Source organism: Somniosus microcephalus, chromosome 7 (assembly GCF_052327205.1).
Source record: "Somniosus microcephalus isolate GS21.2 chromosome 7, FLI_Smic_1.0, whole genome shotgun sequence".
In the NCBI taxonomy this organism is placed as follows: domain Eukaryota; kingdom Metazoa; phylum Chordata; class Chondrichthyes; order Squaliformes; family Somniosidae; genus Somniosus; species Somniosus microcephalus.
The window spans coordinates 235,741,377-235,764,416 of NC_140993.1; the positions used below are offsets into that span (position 1 = coordinate 235,741,377).

At 48.4% G+C, this 23,040-nt stretch overlaps 1 protein-coding gene across 1 annotated transcript in view; it reads right to left on the bottom strand.

Moving 5' to 3' along the window:
* LOC147115153 (regulator of G protein signaling 22-like) overlaps positions 1–23,040 on the bottom strand; it is a 142,231-nt gene that overhangs the window by 23,514 nt on the left and 95,677 nt on the right. Inside the window, exons 17-23 of the mRNA XM_085993988.1 lie at positions 22,559–22,720; positions 22,225–22,404; positions 18,347–18,511; positions 16,815–16,889; positions 14,978–15,127; positions 8,567–8,587; positions 7,015–7,129 (exon numbers count right to left, since the gene is read on the bottom strand). Of these exons, the coding sequence (XP_085850114.1) occupies positions 7,015–7,129; positions 8,567–8,587; positions 14,978–15,127; positions 16,815–16,889; positions 18,347–18,511; positions 22,225–22,404; positions 22,559–22,720 (868 nt within the window). The remainder of the gene's footprint in view (positions 1–7,014; positions 7,130–8,566; positions 8,588–14,977; positions 15,128–16,814; positions 16,890–18,346; positions 18,512–22,224; positions 22,405–22,558; positions 22,721–23,040) is intronic.

Below are 23,040 nucleotides of genomic sequence, written 5' to 3' on the forward strand. Positions count from 1 at the left end.
ATCAGGGCTTCACACTGGACTAGCTATTCGACCATGGGAGGCATTGCAGACAAGATCAGGGCTACACACTGTCCAAGCTATTCGACCATGGGAGGCATTGCAGACAAGATCAGGGCTTCACACTGTACTAGCTATTCGACCATGGGAGGCAGTGCAGACAAGATCAGGGCTACACACTGTACTTAGAGGCCGTCCTTTCTCTTGCAGGCCAAGGTTGCGCACAACCGGCGCAACCGAACTGAGACCGGGGGAGGCTGTCCTGACCTCAAAGAGCTCTCCGACCTCGACCAGCGTGTGGAGCGCATTATGGGAGGCCGGCTGATTGGCCCTGTTGCCAGTGGAGATGCCGACCCTGTTCTGGGCACCAATGGTAAGGGCATCACCTTTTGGACCTCTCTCGTTCCACTTGCGCATCAAATCAGCATCCTTTGCCACTGTCCGACCAATGCGGTGAATGGCACCACTCATGCCTCCCTCGCTGCTGCCCTGTCCTCACTCTAAAGCTACTCTTGTGCCTTCCTGCTTTCAGATGGTGAATCGCCAGGTGAGGAGGCGGGCCCTCAAGCTGCCACTGTCAGCCCTTCGGAAGACGAGGAGGAGGAAGAGGAAGCCGGCCCATCAGTGCCACCCTCAGCCGCGCCAGCCCATGGCGATGTAGGGGACACGTCTTCCCTGGAGGGGAGCCGGGGGGAAGGGTCGGAGGAGAGTGAAGCTCCGGGGCCCAGCGGCCTGCAGCAACGCGGGAGGGGTGGGGAAGCTCGGCGGACTTCTCCCCAGAGGGTGAGTGCGGCCTCCAGTCCTGCGACGGTCAGCGCAGAGGAGGTGCGCCTCCTAGAGGAAATGGCCGTCCAGGCTGAGCGCAGGCACACTGAGCTCATGGCTGCAGTGGCAAGGATGCCTGACTCCATAGAGTCACTAGCAAGGAGTGTGCAGGAATTCGGGGCAGCACAGGCCAGGAGTCTGCAACAATTCAGTGCAGCACAGGCCAGGAGTCTGGAACTATTCAGTGCAGCACAGGCCAGGAGTCTGCAGGACATCGCGGCAGCACAGGCCAGGAGTCTGCAGGACTTCGCGGCAGCACAGTCGGCTTCTAGCCAAGTGCTCAGTCATACCGTCCATTCACTGGCTGGTGTCATGCGGACACAGACCAGGGCCACACGGGCACTAACTGCTGCCGCCCTCGCTGGATCAGCCAGGCATCGCCAGGGCACTCACCGCGCAGCAGCAGCCCAGCAGTCTGTCCTTCAGCTGTTTGCTGCGCATGCTGCAGTGCTGGCCCGTGCGAGTGCCAATGTGTCAGGCGACCAGCGAGCACCTGTGATCTGCCAGGTTGCCACCATTCCTGCAGCCGACACTGCCACTCCGCCATTGCAGCTGCCACGAGCTGCTGGACAGACTGCTGCCGCCCAGCCAGAGTTGGAGCAGTCAGCAGCCGGACACTCCAAGGCCAGAGCTGGTGCAGGCCGACCCCCAAGGGCATCTGCCGTCTCGCCATCTGCCCCTCAGCAGCCTTCCCCCAGCCTTGCTGCAGCCACTGGGCTCCCATTGAGGAGCAGCAGGGCGGGCAGGGGCCAGGCAAGGATGCACAAGGCATCGCCCTCGCAGGGCAAAAAGTAGAGGTATGCACAAATGCCTGGTGCTTGTTGTAAGGCCGACACTGGTGCAGTTGTTTTTGTGTAAGGCCGAGACTGGTGTCTTTCTTTCTTTTTGTAAGGCCGAGACTGGTGTCTTTCTTTCTTTTTGTAAGGCCGAGACTGGTGTCTTTCTTTCTTTTTGTAAGGCCGAGGCTGGTAGTTTTGTGTTTTTGGAGGGGGCTTCTCCACATGAGCATGTAATGTGGGAAAGGCAGAGGTTTTCAATAAATTATTGTTGTTAAATTGCAGTGTGCATGGTTTTTTGGTTAAGTCCTGGTTGCCCTGCTCGGCTGAGGGCTTGTGGAGCGGCTACATTCATCTGCTGACATTGGCACAAGCCAGTCCCTGAGAGGGGGTCTAGAACCGACGTTCAATATGCCGGCGACGGGCGGCCCTTGCACTTTCTGCCTCCCTCCTGTGCTGCTCCTCCTCCTCCAGTGGTCCTCCAATCTGTGCTGGCAGTGGCTGAGTCCTGCGGATAGCCAGGTTGTGCAGCATGCAGCAAACAACCACGAAATGGGAGACTCGCTCCGGCGAATACTGTAGGGCTCCACCGGAACGATCCAGACAGCGGAACCGTTGCTTCAGGACGCCGATTGTTTGTTCGATGATGTTCCTGGTCGCTTGATGGCTCTCGTTGTATCCCTCTTCAGCAGGGGTGCTGGGCGCACGGAGCGGGGTCATCAGCCAGGTACACAAAGGATAGCCTTTGTCCCCGATAAGCCATCCTCGTGGGTGAGGCTGTGCCTGGAACATGTCTGCCACAGAAGTCTGTCGCAGGATGAAGGCATCGTGGCTGCTGCCTGGAAAGCGGGCATTGACAGCTAGGATGAGCTGCCTGTGGTCACACACCAGCTGGACGTTCAGCGAATGGTAGCCCTTCCGGTTGCGGTAATCCTCGGCATTCCCCAGAGGTGCCCGCAAAGCCACATGCGTACAGTCAATGGCGCCCTGCACCATGGGGAAGCCCGCGAATGCTGCAAAGCCCATTGCACGCTGTTGCTGCTTGGCAAGGGCCATGGAGAAGGAGATGAACTGACGTCTCCTTTTGAAAAGGGCATTGGTGACCTGGCGGATGCAGCAATGCACGGCGAACTGGGAGATGTTGGCAATGTCCCCAGTAGCGGATTGGAAGGAGCCGGTGGCATAGAAGTTGAGAGCCACCGTCACCTTCACTGCCACCGACAGAGACGTCCTGCTCCTCAGCTGTGGCTGCAGATCACCGCCAAGCAGCTGGCAGATCTCTGTGACCACGTCCCTTCTGAATCGCAGCCTCCGAACACACTGCTCCTCAGACATGTTGAGATAGGAGAACTGCTGGCGGTATACCCTGGGTGGGTAAGGCCTCCTTTGCCGACGCCTGTTGCCCCCTCTCCGTCTAGCCAGGGCTGCCACTCTCTCACGGCGTCTGTGAGCCCTTTGGATGTAATTGAGAAAGCCAGCGTTGACACCCATTGCAGCCCCCATAATATGCTGGCAAACAATGAGATGTCAATGAAGGCAAAGACTAGTGGAAAGCTGTGGCCTGAAGCCAGAAGTACCTGTCCGAGTGTTGGGCCAAAGCAGAAAGCTATCTACCTTGGTCTCTCTCCAAAGATCCGTTTCGCAAGAGGGAGTGCTGCGAAATGGCAGCCTTTTATATTGCAGGAGGAGTGCCCTTTAATTTGCGCCCCCCGCGCCCCGCATCGGCTGAGCACCGTTCCACTCTACAGTCACTAGGGGCGCCAGGCGCACAATGGGGCATTGCCACTGAAGTTCCGGTTGGGGGCGCACAAAGGGCGTTGCACGAGGAAATGACGTCATGATCTGCGCGCGCAGCTGAGCGCGCGCAAAGACTTTGCGCCGCCGCGAAATCTCTAGTGAAGTTGGGGCGAGGTGCAGTTCGCGCTGCGTCCGGGCGCTACCCGCCTAGCGCCCGACATCTACTCCTCCTAAGGCGCTAACGGCTGGCGCAACCAACTGAATTTCTAGGCCTGAGTGTCTCCGCTTCCACCACTTCCGTCGGCAGCGAGTTCCAGGTCCTCACCACTCACTGCGTAAAAAAGTTTTTCCTCACATTCCCCCTGCATCTCTTGCTCAAAACCTTAAATCTGTGTCCCCTAGTCCTTCTACCATCAACTAGTGGGAACAGCCTTTCCCCGTCTAGCCTATCCAAACCCGTCATAATCTTGTACACCTCTATCAAATCACCCCTCAACCTCCTTTGCTCTAATGAAAATAAATCCAGCTTCTCCAACCTGTCCTTGTAGCGAAGATCCCCCATCCCTGGAACCATTCTGGTAAAACTCCTCTGAACCCTCTCAAGGGCCTTCGCATCCTTCCTAAATTGTGGTGACCAGAACTGGATGCAATACTCTAGTTGTGGCCTAACCAGCGCTCTATAAAGGTTCAGCATAACTTCTCTACTTTTGTAATTAATACCTATATTTATGAAACCCAAGATCCCATATGCTTTGTTAACCACTCTCTCAATATGTCCTGCCACCTTCAGGGACCTATGCACATTAACTCCCAGGTCCCTCTGTCCCTGCACACTCTTTAAAACTGTGCCATTAAGTGTATATTGCCTCTCCCTGTTCCTTCTGCCAACATGCATCACCTCACACTTCTCTGTATTAAATTCCATCAGCCACTTGTCTGCCCATTCTGCTAGCCTTTCTATGTCCTGTTGCAGTTGATTGGTATCATCATCACTGGTTGCCACACCCCTAAGTTTGGTGTCATCGGCAAATTTAGAAATTCTACTTTGTATTTCAATATCCAGGTCATTTATATATATCAAAAAAAGCAGTGGCCCCAGCACTGACCCTTGGAGCACACCACTGTCTACCAGCTACCAGTCTGAAAAACAGCCATTTACTACAACTCGCTGTTTTCTGTCCTTAAGCCAATTCCTTATCCAAGCTACCACTGTCCCACCTATTCCATGAGCCTCAATTTTGTTAACCAGCCTTCTATGTGGTACTTTGTCAAACGCCTTCCTAAAATCCATGTAGACAACATCCCTTCATCAATCCTCCCTGTTACTTCATCAAAAAATTCAATTAGATTAGTCAAACACGATCTGCCTTTTACAAATCCGTGTTGGCTCTCCTTAATTAGCTTAAACCTCTCCAAGTGCCCGTTAATTTTTTCCTTGATTATTGTTTCTAAAACTTTACCCACCACGGATGTTAAACTGACCGGCCTGTAGTTACGAGGATTGTCCTTACACTCTTTCTTGAACAATGGTGTCACATTTGCCACTTTCCAATCCTCAGGCACCTCCCCCTCATCTAGGGAAGATTGGAAAATTATGGCAAGCCCTTCCGCTATCTCCTCCCCCAATTCCCTTAGCAACCTGGGATGCAAGCCATCTGGACCAGACGACTTGTTCACTCTAAGCATACCCAGCCTTTCTCGTACATCCTGTCTATCAATTTGCACCCCTTCCACTGCTACCGATATTTTGTCAGCATCCACCTCCTTAGTGAACACCGATACAAAGTACTCATTGAGTATTCTAGCCTTGCCCTGCATATATCACCTTCTTTGTCTCTAATAGGCCCCACCCCGCCTCTTACTACCCCCACTTGCTGTTTACATGCCAGTAGAAGATTTTTGGGTTCCCTTTTATGTTAGCTGCCATTCTACTCTCATATTCTCTCTTTGCCAATCTTATTTTCATCTTCACTTCCCCTCTCAACTTATTGTATTTGGTCTGGTTCTCCCTTGAAGAATTCACCTGACATGCATCATACACCCTCTTTTTTTGTTTCATCATCTTCTCTATCTCCCTCGTCATCCAAGGAGCCCCTGCTTTGGTTCCCTTACCCTTCCCACTTGTTGGAATGTACCTAGCCTGTACTTGGAACAACTCCTCCTTAAAGATCACCCATTGTTCCGTTACAGTTTTTCCTGTCAGTCTTTGGTTCCATTTTACCCTGGCTAGATCCCTTCGGTTCCCATTGAAGTTAGCCCTATTCCAGTTTAAAAGTTCTACTCTAGATTGTTCCTTGCACCTCTCCATTGCTAATCTAAATCTTATGATACATTGATCACTTGTACCCAAGTGTTCTCCCATACACACTTGGTCGACCTGGCCCACCTCATTCTCCAGCACCAGATCCAGCAATGCCTCCTTCCTAGTTGGGCCAAGAACATACTGTTCAAGGAAATTCTCCTGAACACATTTCAGAAATTCCTCCCCCTCCTTTCCCTTTACCCGAGCATTAGCCAATCGATATTTGGGTCATTAAAGTCCCCCAATATCACCACTCTATGGGGGAAAAATTTGGTTGGTTATCGCCTCCCGTCAGCGCCTCGGGGGGCCGCTAACGGGGCGCTAGAAAGTTAGCACCCGAGCGTGGTGATTTTAGCGCCGCTCACGAAATTGACCAGTCGTTTTGCGGCGGTGCTAAACACTACCGCCACGAATTCCTGCGCCTACAGATCGTGATGTTAGTCAAGTGTGCAACACCCCGGTAGTGCCCCAGACCGGATATTGAGTCGCGCCCCCTGCCATAGCACCTGCTGCTAGGAACAACAGGTAGAGGGGAACTTTTTCAAGTCGGGAAGGGGCTGGGAGAGCGCTATTTAAACGCGCGAGCTTACTGTCTTTTCTTGTCGGCAAAATTTTTGGTTTTAATGCTGTCCTAAGGAGTTGTGGCCCTCACCACCACTTTTGAGGTTCCTAAGCGCCGAGCTCTTTCCCTGGGCCTATCCATTAGTGTTTCCAACACAATTGCTTTTGAGGTCTCTCCAGGCCGAGATTCAAGGCTGCAATGAGCAGGGAGTGGCTGGCCAGCAAGATGGCCCCTCCCCTTTAAGAACTGGCCAGCGCCAGTCTGTCTGTGTTCCGTTGCTAACTGACATCACTTGAGCTTCGGCAGCGCTATGAGGTAGCGTCTCACTCCTCGACATTAGCGCCTTGAGAGAGGTGTGTAGCACCTGATTTAGCACTCAAATCACCTCCAGGGGTGATAGAGGCCAAGTTTGCAGTCGGAGGCGATAATTAGCGCCTGGCGCTAAACTTTGCACCTGGCTGACAATAGTGCCCCAAACAGGGCGATACCAAATTTCTCCCTCATAGCTCTTGCACGTCTCTGCGATTTCCCTGCAGATTTGCTCCTCTACTTCCCTCTCACTATTTGGAGGCCTGTAGAACACCCCCAATAGTGTGATCATACCCTTTTTGCTCCTCAACTCTAACCAAATGGATTATTCAAGAGGATTATCAGCACCCTTTGTAGTTCTAGATGCAGCTTCAAAGCTGTGTGCCAGTTAAGTACAATACAGTGCTGTACCATTTTGGGAGAAATAGTGTTATTTGGGGATCTGCCCAGGCAGATTTCCCGGTGTTCTCTTGAGCACTTCAGTTTAAGTTTGCAATGGCGATTACCTGAAGGTACACTATTTACTGGTGCAGACTCTATTCTGGCAGCCTCACGCTCACTTAAAATCAGATCCTCTTCTCTAGTCAGTGCTTCTATGTATTTGGAAAAAGACCAGGAAAGCTGTTAAGGAAAAAAGTAAAATTAGGTTTCTGATTGACTCACTGTTAAAAGTATAACAGCAGCATTTTCATTTCCTACAGTATAAGATCTATTATTATTGACTAAATACAGGGTAGTGAATAAATTGCCTCAAAAATACATTGCATAATCCAATGACTGATGTTAAAAATTAAATCTAACGGGTGTAGCTATGCAGAAGATGGTAGAGCACACTAAGGAAGGCGATTGATCTTCTGTAAGTACAATGTAGGAAGCAAGCTTGGATAGATATTTTAGTGCAATAACAACAGAAAATGCAGGAAACATTCAGCAGGCCAGGCAGCATCCGTGGAGAGAGAAACAGAGTTAACGTTTCAGATCTGTGACCCTTCGTCAGAACGTTCTGATGAAAGGTCATCGACCTGAACCGTTAACTCTGTTTCACTCTCCACGGATGCTACCTGGTCTGTTGAGTGTTTGCAGCATTTTCTGTTGTTATTTCAGATTTCCAGCAGCCGTAGTATTTTGCTATTGTAGATATTTTAGTGCTTCATTTGAGTTATCTTATGGGGGTGGAGGAAGAAACTTCGCAAAACTTTCCCTCAGGATATTAAATAGCTTAGAGTGAGTCTACAATAAAGTACATTGTACATTGTGGAAAGAGGGGACTGAATGTCCCTTTCTCATTTTGCATTAAATTATGCTCTTAAATTTGTCGATGCACAATTATTTCATATGTATAGTCTTAACAACTAGAAATAACGTGCATTTATATAGCGCCTTTCATGGCTTCAGGACGACCCAAAGTGCTTTACAGCCAATGGAGTACTTTTGAAGGGAGTCACTGCTGTAACGTAAGAAATGCGGCAGCCAAACTGCATACAGCAAGCTGCCACAAACAGCAACGTGATAATGACCAAATAATCTGGGTTTTTTTTAGTGATGTTGATTGAGGGATAAATATTGGCCAGGACATAGGGGAGAACTCCTCTGCTCTTCTTCGAAATAGTGCCATGGGATCTTTTACGTCCACCTGAGAGAGCAGTTTAACATCTCATCTGAAAGATGGCACCTCTGACAGTGCAGCACTCCCTCAGTACTGCACTGGAGTGTCAGCCCAGATTTTTGTGCTCAAGTCTCTGGAGTGGGGCTTGAACCCACAACCTTCTGACTCAGAGGCTGAAGTCTTTTCCAATTAAAAATACACTTTCTGGATGAAGAACCACATCAAGATTCAGTAGTGGAGAAGGGTTTTTAGGGCTTTGTGATGGAACTCAGAGCAGGGGCAAGAAAATTGGAGAGATTAGCAGGAGATGACAAGCACAATATGGCCTTCCAAGAACTGGGGGAGAAAACCAGAGAGTAGAAAAAGAGGGCCACAGTGTGTGGAGAATAACATTGAGCCGATGGCCAGAAACCAAACCAGGCTATTAGGGAGACAGTTTCATTATTCCTTACCTTTTGCCTCTGCTTTGGAGCCTGCAAAGAAAATTTAAAGAAAAAATGAAGTTATAAAACTTAGTAAATAAAAATTCTGAAAGAGTGCATTACAGTTCAGGCATTTTCCAAGAACTTATTCTGTGCTCACAGCTTAAAGGCAATTTCTGCAGGCAGACCAGGTCTGCTATGAACTGAAACCTGTGCCCTTATACGTGACATGAGTGAGAAAGCATGTAGCTGATCTAAGAAGTACCTTTAGTTATGGTATATAGTGCACCAGAAATGACATGGGATGCCCACCACAATCTCATACCTTCTTTGAAAAGCAAAAAATATCATGCCACCGTACCAATATGTACAACATGAACCAATAGATTTATTTACAGGTAGAACAATATGGAGAGACACAACTAGATACAACAAGCTAACCCTCTGCACACCCACACCTCCACGATCTCTCCACGATCTCCCCCATCCCCTGATCTGTCATCTTCCCCCCCCCACGATCACCCACCCCCCAACCATGCTCTACCCACCCCCCAACCATGCTCTACCCACCCCCCCATGATCACCGACCCCCCTACCATGCTCTACCCACCCCCCCATGAGCACCGACCCCCAAACCATGCTCTACCCCCCCCACGATCACCGGCCCCACAAACACACTCTACCCACCCCCAATGGTCACCGACCCCCACAAACACATTCTACCCACCCCCCCACGATCACCGACACCCCAACCATGCTCTACCCACCCCCCAACCATGCTCTACCCACCCCCCCACGATTACCGACCCCCTACCATGCTCTACCCACCCCCCCATGATCACCGACCCCCAAACCATGCTCTACCCCCCCCCACGATCACTGACCCCACAAACACACTCTACCCACCCCCCCATGGTCACCGACCCCCACAAACACATTCTACCCACCCCCCCCCACGATCACCAACACCCCAACCATGCTCTACCCACCTCCCGCGATCATCAACCCCCCAACCATGCTCTACCCAACCCCGCATGATCACCAACCCCCCAAACACACTCTACCCACCCCCCCACGATCACCGACCCCCCCAACCATGCTCTACCATGGGTTATCATGGGTGACTTTAATCTACATATAGATTGGGCTAACCAAATTAGTAACAATACTGTGGAGGAGGAATTCCTAGAGTGTATACAGGATGGTTTCCTGGACCAATATGTCGAGGAACCAACTAGAGATCAGGCCATCTTAGACTGGGTATTAAGTAATGAGAAAGGATTAATTCGCAATCTTGCTGTGCGAGGCCCCTTGGGGAGGAGCGATCATAATATGATAGAATTCTTCCTTAAAATGGAGAATGAAGTAGTTGACTCAGAGACTAGGGTCCTGAATTTAAATAAAGGAAACTACGATGGTATGAGGCACGAGTTGGCTAGGATGGATTGGGGGTTGACGGTGGATAGGCAATGGCAAACATTTAAAGATCGCATGGAAGAACTACAGAATTTGTTCATCCCTGTTTGGCATAAAAATAAAACAAAAAGGTTGACTCAACCGTGGCTAACAAGGGAAATTAGGGATAGCATAAGATCCAAGGAGAGGACATATAATTTGGCCAGAAAAAGCAGCAAACCTGAGGATAGGGAACAGTTTAGGATTCAGCAAAGGAGGACAAAGGGATTAATTAAGAGGGGGAAAATAGATTATGAGAGTAAGCTTGCAGAGAGCATAAAAACTGACTGTATAAGCTTCTATAGATATGTGAAGAGAAAAAGATTGGTGAAGTCAAGCGTAGGTCCCTTACAGTCAGAATCAGGGGAATTTATAATGGGGAACAAAGAAATGGCAGACCAATTAAATACATACTTTGGTTCTGTCTTCACAAAGGAGGACACAAATAATCTCCCAGAGATGTCGGGGAACATAGGGTCTAATGAGAGGGAGGAATTGAATGAAATCAGTATTTGTAGGGAAATGGTGTTAGGGAAATTGACGGGATTGAAGGCCGATAAATCCCCAGGCCCTGATAATCTACATCCTAGGGTACTTAAGGAAGTGGCCCTAGAAATAGTAGATGCATTGCTGGTCATCTTCCAAAATTCTATAGACTCTGGAACAGTTCCCATGGATTGGAGGATAGGTAATGTAACCCCACTATTTAAAAAGGGTGGTAGAGAGAAAACGGGGAATTATAGATTGGCAAGCCTGACATCGGTAGTGAGGAAAATGCTAGAGTCCATTATAAAAAATGTAATAGCAGAGCACTTGGAAAACAGTGACAGGATCAGACAAAGTCAACATGGATTTACAAAAGGTAAATCATGCTTGACTAATCTACTGGAATGTTTTGAGGATGTAACTGGTAGAATAGATAAAGGAGAACCAGTGGATGTGGTGTATTTGGACTTTCAGAAGGCTTTCGATAAGGTCCCACATAAGAGATTGGCGTGCAAAGTTAAAGCACATGGGATTGGGGGTAAGGTGCTGTCTTGGATAGAGAACTGGTTGGCAGACAGGAAGCAAAGAGTTGGAATAAACGGGTCTTTTTCCGAGTGGCAGGCAGTGACTAGTGGGGTACCGCAGGGATCGGTTCTAGGACCCCAGCTATTCACAATATATATAAATGAGCTAGACGAGGGAACTAGATGTAATATCTCCAAATTTGCAGATGACACAAAGCTGGGTGGGCGTGTGTGCTGTGAGGAGGATGCAGAGAAACTCCAGTACAATTTGGACAAGTTGGATGATTGGGCAGATTCATGGCAAATGCAGTATAGTGTGGATAAATGCGAGGTTATCCACTTTGGTGGCAAAAACAGGAAGGCAGATTATTATCTGAACAGCAATAGATTGGGAAAAGGGGGAGTGCAACGAGACCTGGGTGTCCTTGTGCACCAGTCGCTGAAGGTAAGCATGCAGGTGCAGCAGGCGGTTAAGAAGGCAAATGGTACCTTGGCCTTCATAGCGAGAGGATTTGAGTACAGGAGCAAGGATGTCTTGCTGAAGTTGTACAGGGCCTTGGTGAGACCACACCTTGAGTATTGTGTGCCGTTTTGGTCGCCTTATCTGAGGAAGGATGTTCTTGCCATGGAGAGAGTGCAGCGAAGATTCACCAGACTGATACCTGGGATGGCAGGAATGACGTATGAGGAGAGATTAGGCTTATATTCGCTAGAGTTTAGAAGAATGAGAGGGGAGCTCATTGAAACTTATAAAATTCTAACAGGACTAGACAGACTAGATGCAGGAAGGATGTTTCCGATGGCGGGGGAGTCCAGAGCCAGGTGTCACAGTCTAAGGATAAGGGGTAAGCCATTTAGGACTGAGATGAGGAGGAATTTCTTCACCCAGAGAGTGGTGAACCTGTGGAATTCTCTGCCACAAAGGGCAGTTGAGGCCAATTCATTAAATATATTCAAGAAGGAGTTGGATATATTTCTTGAGGCTAAAGGGATCAAGGGATATAGGGAAAAAGCAGGGACAGGGTACTGAATTTGGATGATCAGCCATGATCTCATTAAATGGCGGAGCGGGCTCGAGGGGCCAAATGGCCTACTCCTGCTCCTATCTTCTATGTTTCTACCCATCCCCCACGATCACCGACCCCCCCAACCGTGCTCTACCCACCCCCCATGATCACCGACCCCCCAACCATGCTCTACCCCCCCACGATCACTGATCCCCCAACCGTGCTCTACCCCCCACGATCACCGACCCCCCAACCGTGCTCTACCCACCACAATCACCGACCCCCCCAACCGTGCTCTACCCACCCCCCACGATCACCAACCCCCCAACCATGCTCTACCCCCCCACGATCACTGACCCCCCAACCGTGCTCTACCCACCCCCCACGATCACCGACCCCCCAACCATGCTCTACCCCCCCACGATCACTGACCCCCCAACCGTGCTCTACCCCCCACGATCACCGACCCCCCAACCGTGCTCTACCCACCACAATCACCGACCCCCCCAACCGTGCTCTACCCACCCCCCACGATCACCAACCCCCCAACCATGCTCTACCCCCCCACGATCACTGACCCCCCAACCGTGCTCTACACCCCCACGATCATCGACCCCCCAACCATGCTCTACCCCCCCCACGATCAGTGACCCCCCAACCATGCTCTACCCACCCACGATCACCAACCCCCAACCATGCTCTACCAACCCCCCACGTTCACCGACCCCCCAACCGTGCTCTATCCACCCCCCATGATCACCGACCCCCCAACCATGCTCTACCAACCCCCCACGATCACCGACCCCCCAACCGTGCTCTACCCACCCCCCACGATCACCGACCCCCCCAACCATGCTCTACCCACCTCTCCCCCCACCCCCACAATCTCTCCCCCCAACCACCACTAAACCTAACTGCTCCGAGGTCGCAGCCTTCTGCGTCTGACAGGCAGCCCAAGCCCCGTCAATCAGGCTGGCTGTCAAACGGGGAACCTGGGGGGAAAAAGTTCAATCATGCCCTTGAGTTAAAACTCCACGGCGTTCGTTTCCCGACCATAACTCCTCCCTCCCCCACCCACCTCCCACTCCGAAACCATACCTCAGGAAATATCGGGGCCAATGAGTTCCCCTTAGAGTTAAAGTTGACTGAAGCTATTTTTTTTTTAGAAAATTAATTTATCCTACCTAAAATATACAACCCATTCAATGATCCAGCTGAAATGGTGCTGGAGGTGCTGTACTCCTGCGGGATTTCACGTTACTAGAGTGGCCAGCTGACCTCAAGGATGGTCTGTTGTGTATGTAATATGTGTGCTACTTTGAACCTATGGACAGGACTGCACTACTTGTTGGGCGTAGTGATACGCAGTACCACTCCTGGCCATAGGGGTATAAATAGTACTGTGGGTACTGATCTCCCCTCAGTTCCCGCCTGTGGGCATGAAGTAAAGACCTATGTATAGTCCCTACCTCCAACCAGTAAAGATCTGTTTGAGTTATACGTTTAAGTCTTTGTGTTAATTGTTCAATACAATATACATACTTAACATGGTCGATTGGCTCACTATGCATTTTTCAAAAATGCAATGTCTGAAGAACAACTCCCACTGAAAACCAGCTCATTTTTTTTTACCTGCAGCAAATCTCCAAGGACAAGAATGGAAGATGGGTAAAGGAAAGTGGCCAGAAGTTCCCCCTTTAATGAAGACAGCTTGGGTCTTCTTCTAGATGAGGTGTTGCAGAGGAAGGTAGCCTTTGAGGCTGAGCTGAACCCTGCTCTGTGCCAGAACGTGCAACAAGCATGGCAGGAGGTGGTACGTTCAGTCAACGTTCTCTCCCGTGCTCATCCGTAGTGGGAGTAGACAAGAAAAATGTTTTTGAGCCTGAGCAAGACTGTCAATATAAGGCTAGTCATAACGGCACAGAAGGAGGCCATTTGGCCCATCGAGTCCGTGCCGGCTCTCTGCAGAGCAATCCAGTCAGTCCCATTCCCCCGCTCTATCCCCGTAGCCCTGCAAGTTTATTTCCCTCAAGTGCCTATCCAGTCTCCCCTTGAAAACATTGAGTGTCTCCACTTCCACCGGCAGCCTTTCTATGTCCTGTTGCAGTCGATTGATGTCATCATCACTGTTTGCCACAGCCCCAAGTTTGGTGTCATCAGCAAATTTAGAAATTCTACTCTGTATTCCAATATCCAGGTCATTTATATATATGAAAAAAAGCAGTGGCCCCAGCACTGACCCTTGGGGAACACCACTGTCTATCATCCTCCAGTCTGAAAAACAGCCATTTACCACAACTCGCTGTTTTCTGTCCTTAAGCCAATTCCTTCTCCAAGCTGTCACTGACCCACCTATTCCTCCCCCTCAGCACACCAAGCCCCGATCTCTCCCTCCCGACTGACGGGAACTGTCCCAAAGCATTCCTGACTCCGGTTTCCTGCTGTTTGTTTTCCCGCCTGGCAGGCGGCCAGTCTGTCAATTTGGCTGGTTGTCGGGCGGGAAATGGAAGAAAATTGGGCGCCTGATTTCAATTTACCAGTTGCCATGCGGGTTTCGCAGGGCACAGGAAATCTGGCAGTGAATACGAGGTAGGAGCTGCCGGCTCCAAAAGTGCCTTTTTGCAGCATTCCCTGTGGGCCAGGAGGAGCAGGAGTGCTCCCCTCCCTCCCTCTCTCTCCTCCCTGCCATGATCGGCGACCTCCCCCTCACCACACCAAGCCCCGATCTCCCCCCTCCCGACTGACGGGAACCGCCCCAAAGCATCCCCGACTCCCGTTTCCTGCCGTTTGTTTTCCCGCCTGGCAGCCGGCCAGCCTGTCAATTTGGCTGGTTGTCGGGCGGGAAACGGAAGATAAAAAATTAGCATGAGGTCACGTCACTGGCCTTGCCAGATTTTCCCCGCACCCTCCCTGCCTCCCCGCAAATATCAAGGACAACTCTGATTCTCTCTCCACAGATGTTGCCTGACCTCTGAATTTGTTCCAGACTCTTCTGTCTTCATTTTTTGCTGATCCTTTGTTGGTTCATCACTTCCACCCTTTAAAGACATTTGACTTCCACTGGACTTGCTAACAGCATCGAAATATTGTCGCTCATTTTTCACATTCAGAACAACATTCTATAAAATAAAACCAAACACAGTCATCTTCAGCGAGTCACCTTATATGGACAGGAGCAAAAAGGTAATTAGATAAAGATAAGCTGATACAGTAACATGCTGCAATAAAATATACAATAAACTGAGAGCCTGGACTGTAGAATTCAATTGGATCTTCTGAGCTGTGTTTTTTTTGGGCAGGGAAGGGAAATATGTTACCCTCTGATTACTCAGGTCTCCTCTGCCCAAACACCGAATGGAAATGGACCTGCAATTTACTCCCATTCCCATATTATTCCCATATCTGCCATTCTTATGCTAACTGCCAGAAGGCATATGAAGGTGGCTAATGATAATGAGTCCCTGCCCCCTGCTAATTTTACTTTGGGTCTTTTAATATTCATTCTTGGGATAAGGGTGTCGCTGACAAGACCGGCATTTATTGCCCATCCTTCGTTGCCCGTGAGAGGAAAAAAAAACTAGTCTGTGGTAAAGCTCTCATCCTCCATCTCAGCACTTCTTCACAGAAACACAATTAAGATCAGCAATTCAGTGGAGTGCCAGATGTGAGTTCTGTAGTAATGCAGTATGATCACACAAGACCATGAAATAGGTTTGTGTGAAGAAGGTTCTTTCGTCCATTTGATCTCAGCCTTTTCGAATACTACAACCAACAACATTTTGCATTTATATAGCACCTTTAACATAGTAAAACATCCCAAAGTGCTTCAGAGGAGAGATTATCAGACAAAATTTAACACCGAGCCACATAAGGAGATATTAGAACAGATGGCCAAAAGCTTGGTCAAAGAGGTAGGGTTTAAGGACCATCTTAAAGGAGGCGGAGGGGTTTAGGGAGGGAATTCCAGAGCTTAGGGCCTCAGCAGCTGAAGGCACGGCCGCCAATGGTGGAGTGATTAAAATCGGGGTGTGCAAGATGCCAGAATTGGAGGAGCGCAGAGATCTCGGAGGGTTGTAGGGCTGGAGGAGGTTACAGAGATAGGGAGGGGCAAGACAATGGAGGGATTTGAAAACAAGGATGAGAATTTTAAAATTGAGGCGTTGCCAGACCAGGATCTGATGTAGGTCAGCGAGCACAGGGGTGATGGATGAACGGGACTTGGTGTGTGTTAGGACACGGGCAGCAGAGTTTTGGATAAGCTCAAGCATACACAGGGTGGGAGATGGGAAGTCGGCAAAGGAAAGCATTGGAATAGTCAAGTCTAGAGGTAACAAATGCATGGATGAGGGTTTCAGTAGCAGGTGAGCTGAGGTGGGGTAGAGACGGGCAATGTTACAGAGGTGGAAGTAAGCAGTCTTGTTGATGGAGCGGATATGTGGTTGGAAACTCATCTCAGTGTTAAGTATGACACCAAGGTTGCAAATGGTGTGGTTCAACCTCAGACAGTTGCCAGGGAGAGGGATGGAGTCGGTGGCTAGGGAATGGAATTTGTGGCGGGGACTGAAGGCAATGGCTTCGGTCTTCCCAATATTTAGCTGGAGGAAATTTCTGCTCATCTGGTACTGGATGTCGGACAAGCAGTGTGACAAATCAGAGACTGTGGAGGGGGTCGAGAGAAGTGGTGGTGAGGTAGAGCTGGGTGTCAGCAGCGTACATGTGGAACCTGAGGTTGTGTTTACAGATGATGTCGCCAAGTGACAGCATGTCATTGAGAAATAGAAATAAACATAACTTTTCCCTATATACCTGTTTCTTAACTGATGTCAGCTTGCTGGTTTCAATCATATTTCTTGGTAGGTCATTCCCGCTGTTAGTCGCCCACTGTGTGAAGAAAAATTTTACAACACTGAACCTGTGCCGTTTTGTCCTGCTGCCCTGGCATATCTGAAATTATTATTCTGGGTTTATTTTCTCTGATCCGTTATTTATCTATAGTGTCCCTGCCTCCTGTGCTAAGGGAAAAATAACAATGTGAATCCAGTTGTCAATTAAATCCCAACATCCAAATACTGACTGTTATTACTGTGCCATTGGGGTACACATGCTGTGACCTTCATGTATTTACACTGAGATTTAATCAATTTAAGCAAACTAAAATGGACATTTATTTTTTGGAGGGGCTATGTTATGCTCCACACAAATTCTGTTCTCCTTTTCTTTCCCCTCTCATAAATTCCCTAGTTCAAAGGGTGAGGTGGGAAGCCTGTGTCCCAGGTCACCACCCATGCTGTTGTTCAGTACTTGGCATATGAAGAGGCTGGTGAAGAAAACCCTTTAAGCTTTTCCTCATCTCCATGGGAAGATGCCTGGTCATTCCCCAGTGCCTTGCTGCGCAATGTGGCTCAGAGTAGAACATATCAGAATGGGTACTGAAATCTGTAGCGCTGTGCGTCAGTGCTCCATCACAATGTGCTGTTACGTTATACTGATATTGTAATTCAATTCCTATGTGAACACATTAAGATGCATACTTTTAATGTTCAAACGTCTAAATATTACACTAAAATACATAGAAAAAAAAACAGTTCAAAAGGAAGAACTTGCATTATTCTGAAATATCGGCCTAGATATTTACTGGGGCAGGTTTTGTGAGCAGAGTGGGGGCGGGGGGGGGGGGTGGCGGTGGTTAGGAGTTTTGTTCCAGAAACCTGGAAGTCGGAGATTTGACATCACAGCAGGCATCGTTTTTTCCAGCAGGTTCCTCGCCCGGAAGCCAGCCTGACAGACAGGCTTGGCTCCCTGTTGGGCGGGGAACAGTCCGGATTAGTCGCTGACTCCTGGGGGGGGGGGGGGGGGGTCATTACCGAGCAGGGAGGGGGGATCTGATTGCTGGCCAGGGGGTCACTGATCGGAGGGGGGGGTGGTCCGATGGTGGGCAAGGCAGAAGGTAAGCTTGGTGGGCTGGGAGGAAGCACTCCTGCTCTTTTTGGCCCACATTCAGTGCTGGAAAGGCACTTACCTTTTCCACAAAGCTGTCCTCACCTCCCTTTAGCTGCCGGGTTTCCTGAGGCCCAGGAAACCCGGCCAGCCAGGGATCAGCCTGGAAGACAGGTTAAATATGAGGCATGCAGTCTCGTTATAATACGTAAATGGCCAACCTACCTCCTGGGAGCAGGTTGGTTGCTTGCCTCCACCCGCACCCCCCCCAACGTGTCCCACCTCCGTTATCACTGGAAGTGGCCATGTTGGATGTGAGTTGGGGTTGGGTTTAAGATTTAAAACTTTTTTAACATTCCACCCGACCCCAACACACCCGTTTTTTTTGTGGTTAAAATTACCTCGTTCATCTCAGTTAAGCTCTCTTCTATTCCATTACTTTTCTGCATTTTTTGTTGCTTAATTCTTATTCTCTCTAAGCTCGGCAGGATGCTTTCAACAGCGACACTACATCGGAAATCAGAAAACTCCGGCCACAGTTTGAAGAGGGCATCAAAAACTGCCATCTGTGAAGTGAAACCTCATTACTTTTGTAAACTAGGTATTTTCAATCTATACATTTTGAAAAACAGGAAACTTTCTGGTATCCGGCACGGATGGGACCGACGTGGTGCCGGTTCAGCAACAATTCCGGATAACCGAACGCTATAGTGAAAGATACGGACCTTAGAGCTGCGTATGAAGCAACAAATCCTGTTGCTTAGCAACAGCTTCAGAACAACGTCCAGAAGTTGCAAGCGTCTCTATAGCTTAGCAACAGCTGCAGCCAAACCCTTGCCTTCCTCAATTTGTTGCTGTGCAAGTAATAAAAGTTATAAAAGTTACCTGAAACCGACTCCTGAATTTTGCCGGTTAACCGACATTTCCGGTTATTTAGGGGCCAGTTAATCGAAAGTTTCCTGTACTAGATTATCAAATCAACCCTTTGAAAATATGTGCAGCTGGATTTTCCAATGAACATTGTGTCAACCTTATTGAATTCTTTGAAGAAGTAATGGAAGGGGTAGTCAAAGGTAGTAGATGTAATATAGTTGGATTTTCAAAAGGCCTTCGATAAGGTACCGTATAGTGGACTCATGACTAAGGTCAGAACATGTGGAGTCCGGGGACAAGTAGCACAGTGGATGACAAACTGGCTACAAAACAGAACACAGAGAGCAGGGGTTAAAGGTGGTTACTCAGACTGGCAGTAGGTGGGAAGTGGTGTTCCACAGGATCGGTGCTGGGACCACTGTTGTTCGCCATTTACCTAAACAATTTGGACTCTGAATCAGAAGTACAATTTCAAAATTTGCGGACGGCACCAAATTGGGTGGTATAGTTAATACAGAGGAGGACTGTGACAAAATACAGGAAAACATTAATAAACTTTCAGGATGGGCGTGTAATTGGCAAATGAACTGTGAGGTGGGACATTTTAGTAAGCAGTATAATTCTTTGGGAAATAAGTGTCTAAATGGGATAGAGGAGCAGAGGGATCTGGGGATACAGATACACAAGTAATTAAAAGTAGCGATGCAGGTTAATAAGGCCACAAAAAAAGCAAACGAAGAGCTGGGGTTCATTTCTAGAGGGATATAATTGAAAAGCAGCGAAGTTATGTTAAACTTGCATAGAACCTTGGTCCGACCACACTTGGAGGACTGTGAACAGTTCTGGTCTCCATATTATAAAAAGGATCTGGAGGCACTGGAGAAGGTGCAAAAATGATTTACTAGGATGATACCTATCAGGAAAGATTGAACAGGCTGGGGCTCTTTTCTCTAGACTGAGGAGAAGACCTGATAGAGGTCTTCAAGATTATAAAAGGGTTTGATAGGTTAGATGTAGAGAAGATGTTTCCACTTGTGGGGAGACCAAAACTAGGGGTCATAAATATAAGATAGTCACTAATAAATCTAATAGGGAATTCAGGAGAAACCTCTTTACCCAGAGAATGGTTAGAATGTGGAATTCACTACCACAAGATGTAGTTGAGGTGACTAGCATAGATGGATCTAAGGGGAAACTAGATAAACACATGAGGGAGAAAGGAATAGAAGGATATGTTGTTGGGGTTTGATGAAGAAGGGTGGGAGGAGGCTCATGTGGAGCATAAACAATGACATGGACCTGTTGGGCAGAAGGCCTAATTCTGTGTTGTAAATACTATGTAATATTATGTAAGTTGTGTCCTATTTTTCTATGTGATTTATCGATATTGAGCAGGTAAAATAATTTCCCATCGGGAACAACACCAACTTATATTATATATAGCTCCCTTAACGTACTAAAACATTCAAAGGCACTTCACAGGAGCGTTATCAAAAAAAAAATTTGACACCGAGGCATATAAGGAGATGTTAGGGCAGAAAACCAAAAGCTTTGTCAAAGTGTTAGGTTTTAAGGAGCGCCTTAAAGGAGGAAAGAGAGGGGGAGAGGCGGAGAGATTTAGTGAGGGAATTACAGAGCTTAGGACCTAGGCAGCTGAAGGCACGGCTACCAATGGTGGAGCAATTAAAATTGTGGATGTTCAAGAGACCAGAATTGGCGGAGTGCAGAGATCTTGGGGGATTATACGGCTGGAGGAGATTACAGAGACAGGGAGGGGCGAGGCCTTGGAGGAATTTGAAAACAAAGGCGTGAATTTTAAAATCGAGGCATTGCTTAACTGGGAGCCAATGTAGGTCAGCGAGCACAGGGGTGATGGGGAAGCAGGACTTGGTGTGAGTTAGGACATGGGCAGCAGAGTTTTGGATGACCCCAAGTTTATGGAGGGTAGAACTAGGGAGGCCGGCCAGGCGTGCATTGGAATCGTCAAGTCTAGAGGTAACACAGGCATGGATGAGGGTTTCAGCAGCAGATGAGCTGAGGCGGGGGGGGAGACGGGCGATGTTCCGGAGGTGGAAATGGACGGTCTTAGTGATGGAAAGGATAAGAGGTAGGAAGTTCAACTCATGATCAAATACGACACCAAGGTTGCGAACAGATTTGGTTGGCCTCAGACAGTTGCCAGGGAGAGGGATGGAGTCGGTGACAAAGGAACAGAGTTTGTGGCGGGGACCAAAAACAACTGCTTCGGTCTTCCCGGTATTTAATTGGAGGAAATTTCTGCTCATTCAGTGCTGGATGTCAGACAAGCAGTCTGATAGTATAGAAACGATGACGGGTTCGAGAGAGGTGGAGGAGAGGTAGAGCTGGGTATTATCAGTGTACATGTGAAAACTCACGCTGTGTCGCTGGATGATGTCAGCGAGGGGCAGCATGTAGATGAGAAATAGGAGGGGGCAAAGGATAGATCCCTGAGGGACACCAGAGGTAACAGTGTGGGTGTGGGAAGAGAAGCCATTGCAGGTGATTCTCTGGCTACGATTGGATAGATAAGAATGTAACCAGGCGAATGCAGTCCCACCCAGCTGGATGATGGAGGAGAGGCGTTGGAGCAGAATTTTGTGGTCAACCGTGTCAAAGGCTGCAGTCAGCTCTAGAAGGATGGGAAGGGATGGGTTACTTTTGTTGCAGTCAATTAGGATGTAATTTGTGACCTTGTTAAGAGCCGTTTTGGTACCGTGGCTGGGGCGGAAACCTGATTGGAGGGATTCAAACAAGGAGTTTCAGGAAAGATGGGCACCGATTTTCAACATGTTGAAGGACTTTGGAGAGGAAAGGGATGTTGGAGGTGGGGTGATAGTTTGCAAGGACGGAGGAGTCAAGGGTTAGTTTTTTGAGGAGAGGGTTGATGACGGCAGGTTTGATGGAGAGGGGGACAGTACCCGAGGAGAGAGAACCGTTAACAATATCAGCTAACATGGGAGCCAGAAAAGGAAGTTGGGTGGTCAGCAGTTTAGTAGGAATATGGGCCGAGAGATCAGGAGGTGGGTCTCATTGACAAAATGAGCTTTGAAAGGGCAAGAAGGGAGATAGGAGAGAAATGAGAGAAATATGCAAATTCAGGGTTAGGGCATGGTGGAAACTGAGAGGAAGCTAGGCCCGGTGGGCTAGGGGAAGGGATTAGCATCAATACCCAAACACTCCCTGGCAAGTTTGTTTTAAAACTGCATCCACTGGACATGCTGGAGTTCTGTCCTCAGTGAGCTAGGGGGTTGAACAAAAGTATTGCAACCAATTTAATGACTGGATGGTCTTCCCATCATGCCCTTCCACTGGCAATATCCACGTTGCTCCCAAAATCCGACTCGGCCATCTCACTGAGCTCCTTCACATTCCTTTCTTCACATACCTGTGCTTCTCTGAAGATATATGGTCCCATCTCTTGCCTCTGATTAATCATTTTACATGCATATTCTGGTGGAATGTCGATCTGCACAGGTGGTGGGATGTTGGAATTGATGAAACAACTGATAATGACGGTGATCTTATTCTGAATGATTTCCTCACTCGCATGAGAATGACACAAGTCCTGAAAGAAAAAGCAGCGCAGACATGCACATTTTTTCAGTGGCAATCTGTTAGTGCTTTTTCAACAAGTTAAACATCTGACTCATTTGAAAGAAGTTTTGAATTATTATTTAACTTTTTTGTAATCAGATCTCATTATCCTGTACTTTATTTACCTTGTATTTTTGAACCTCAAGCCAGAAGAGCATATTATTCTCCATCAATTCGCCCTTCAGTGACACATACTTCTGAAATTGGAGAGCTGTTACTGGATTTAACAAGGCTTTACGGAATGCAATGATTTCCTTTGATGAGGAAGCCCATTTGCTTTCCAGGTGCTGTTGGAAACATAAACGTTCACAATCACTTACATCATCCGCATTTTCTCAAACCATTAGAAAAGAATACAAGTATTGAAAATATTGGACAGCTGGTGTTTTCAAGCTTCTGCAGCCCAGTGAACCCTTGGAAACATTGGTTCAACAGCATTGGGTGAGGGAAGCGGGACAGTGGCTTTAAGGAGGCTGAGATTGCAGGCAAGAGGTTCAAATTTTCAGCATCAGAACTCCATAAAATGAACAGAGTTCTTCTGAAGTTTTGGAAATTTAATCCCATCTCTATTCAGGCCCGTAAACTCTTTCTAAATTCAAATGACAGT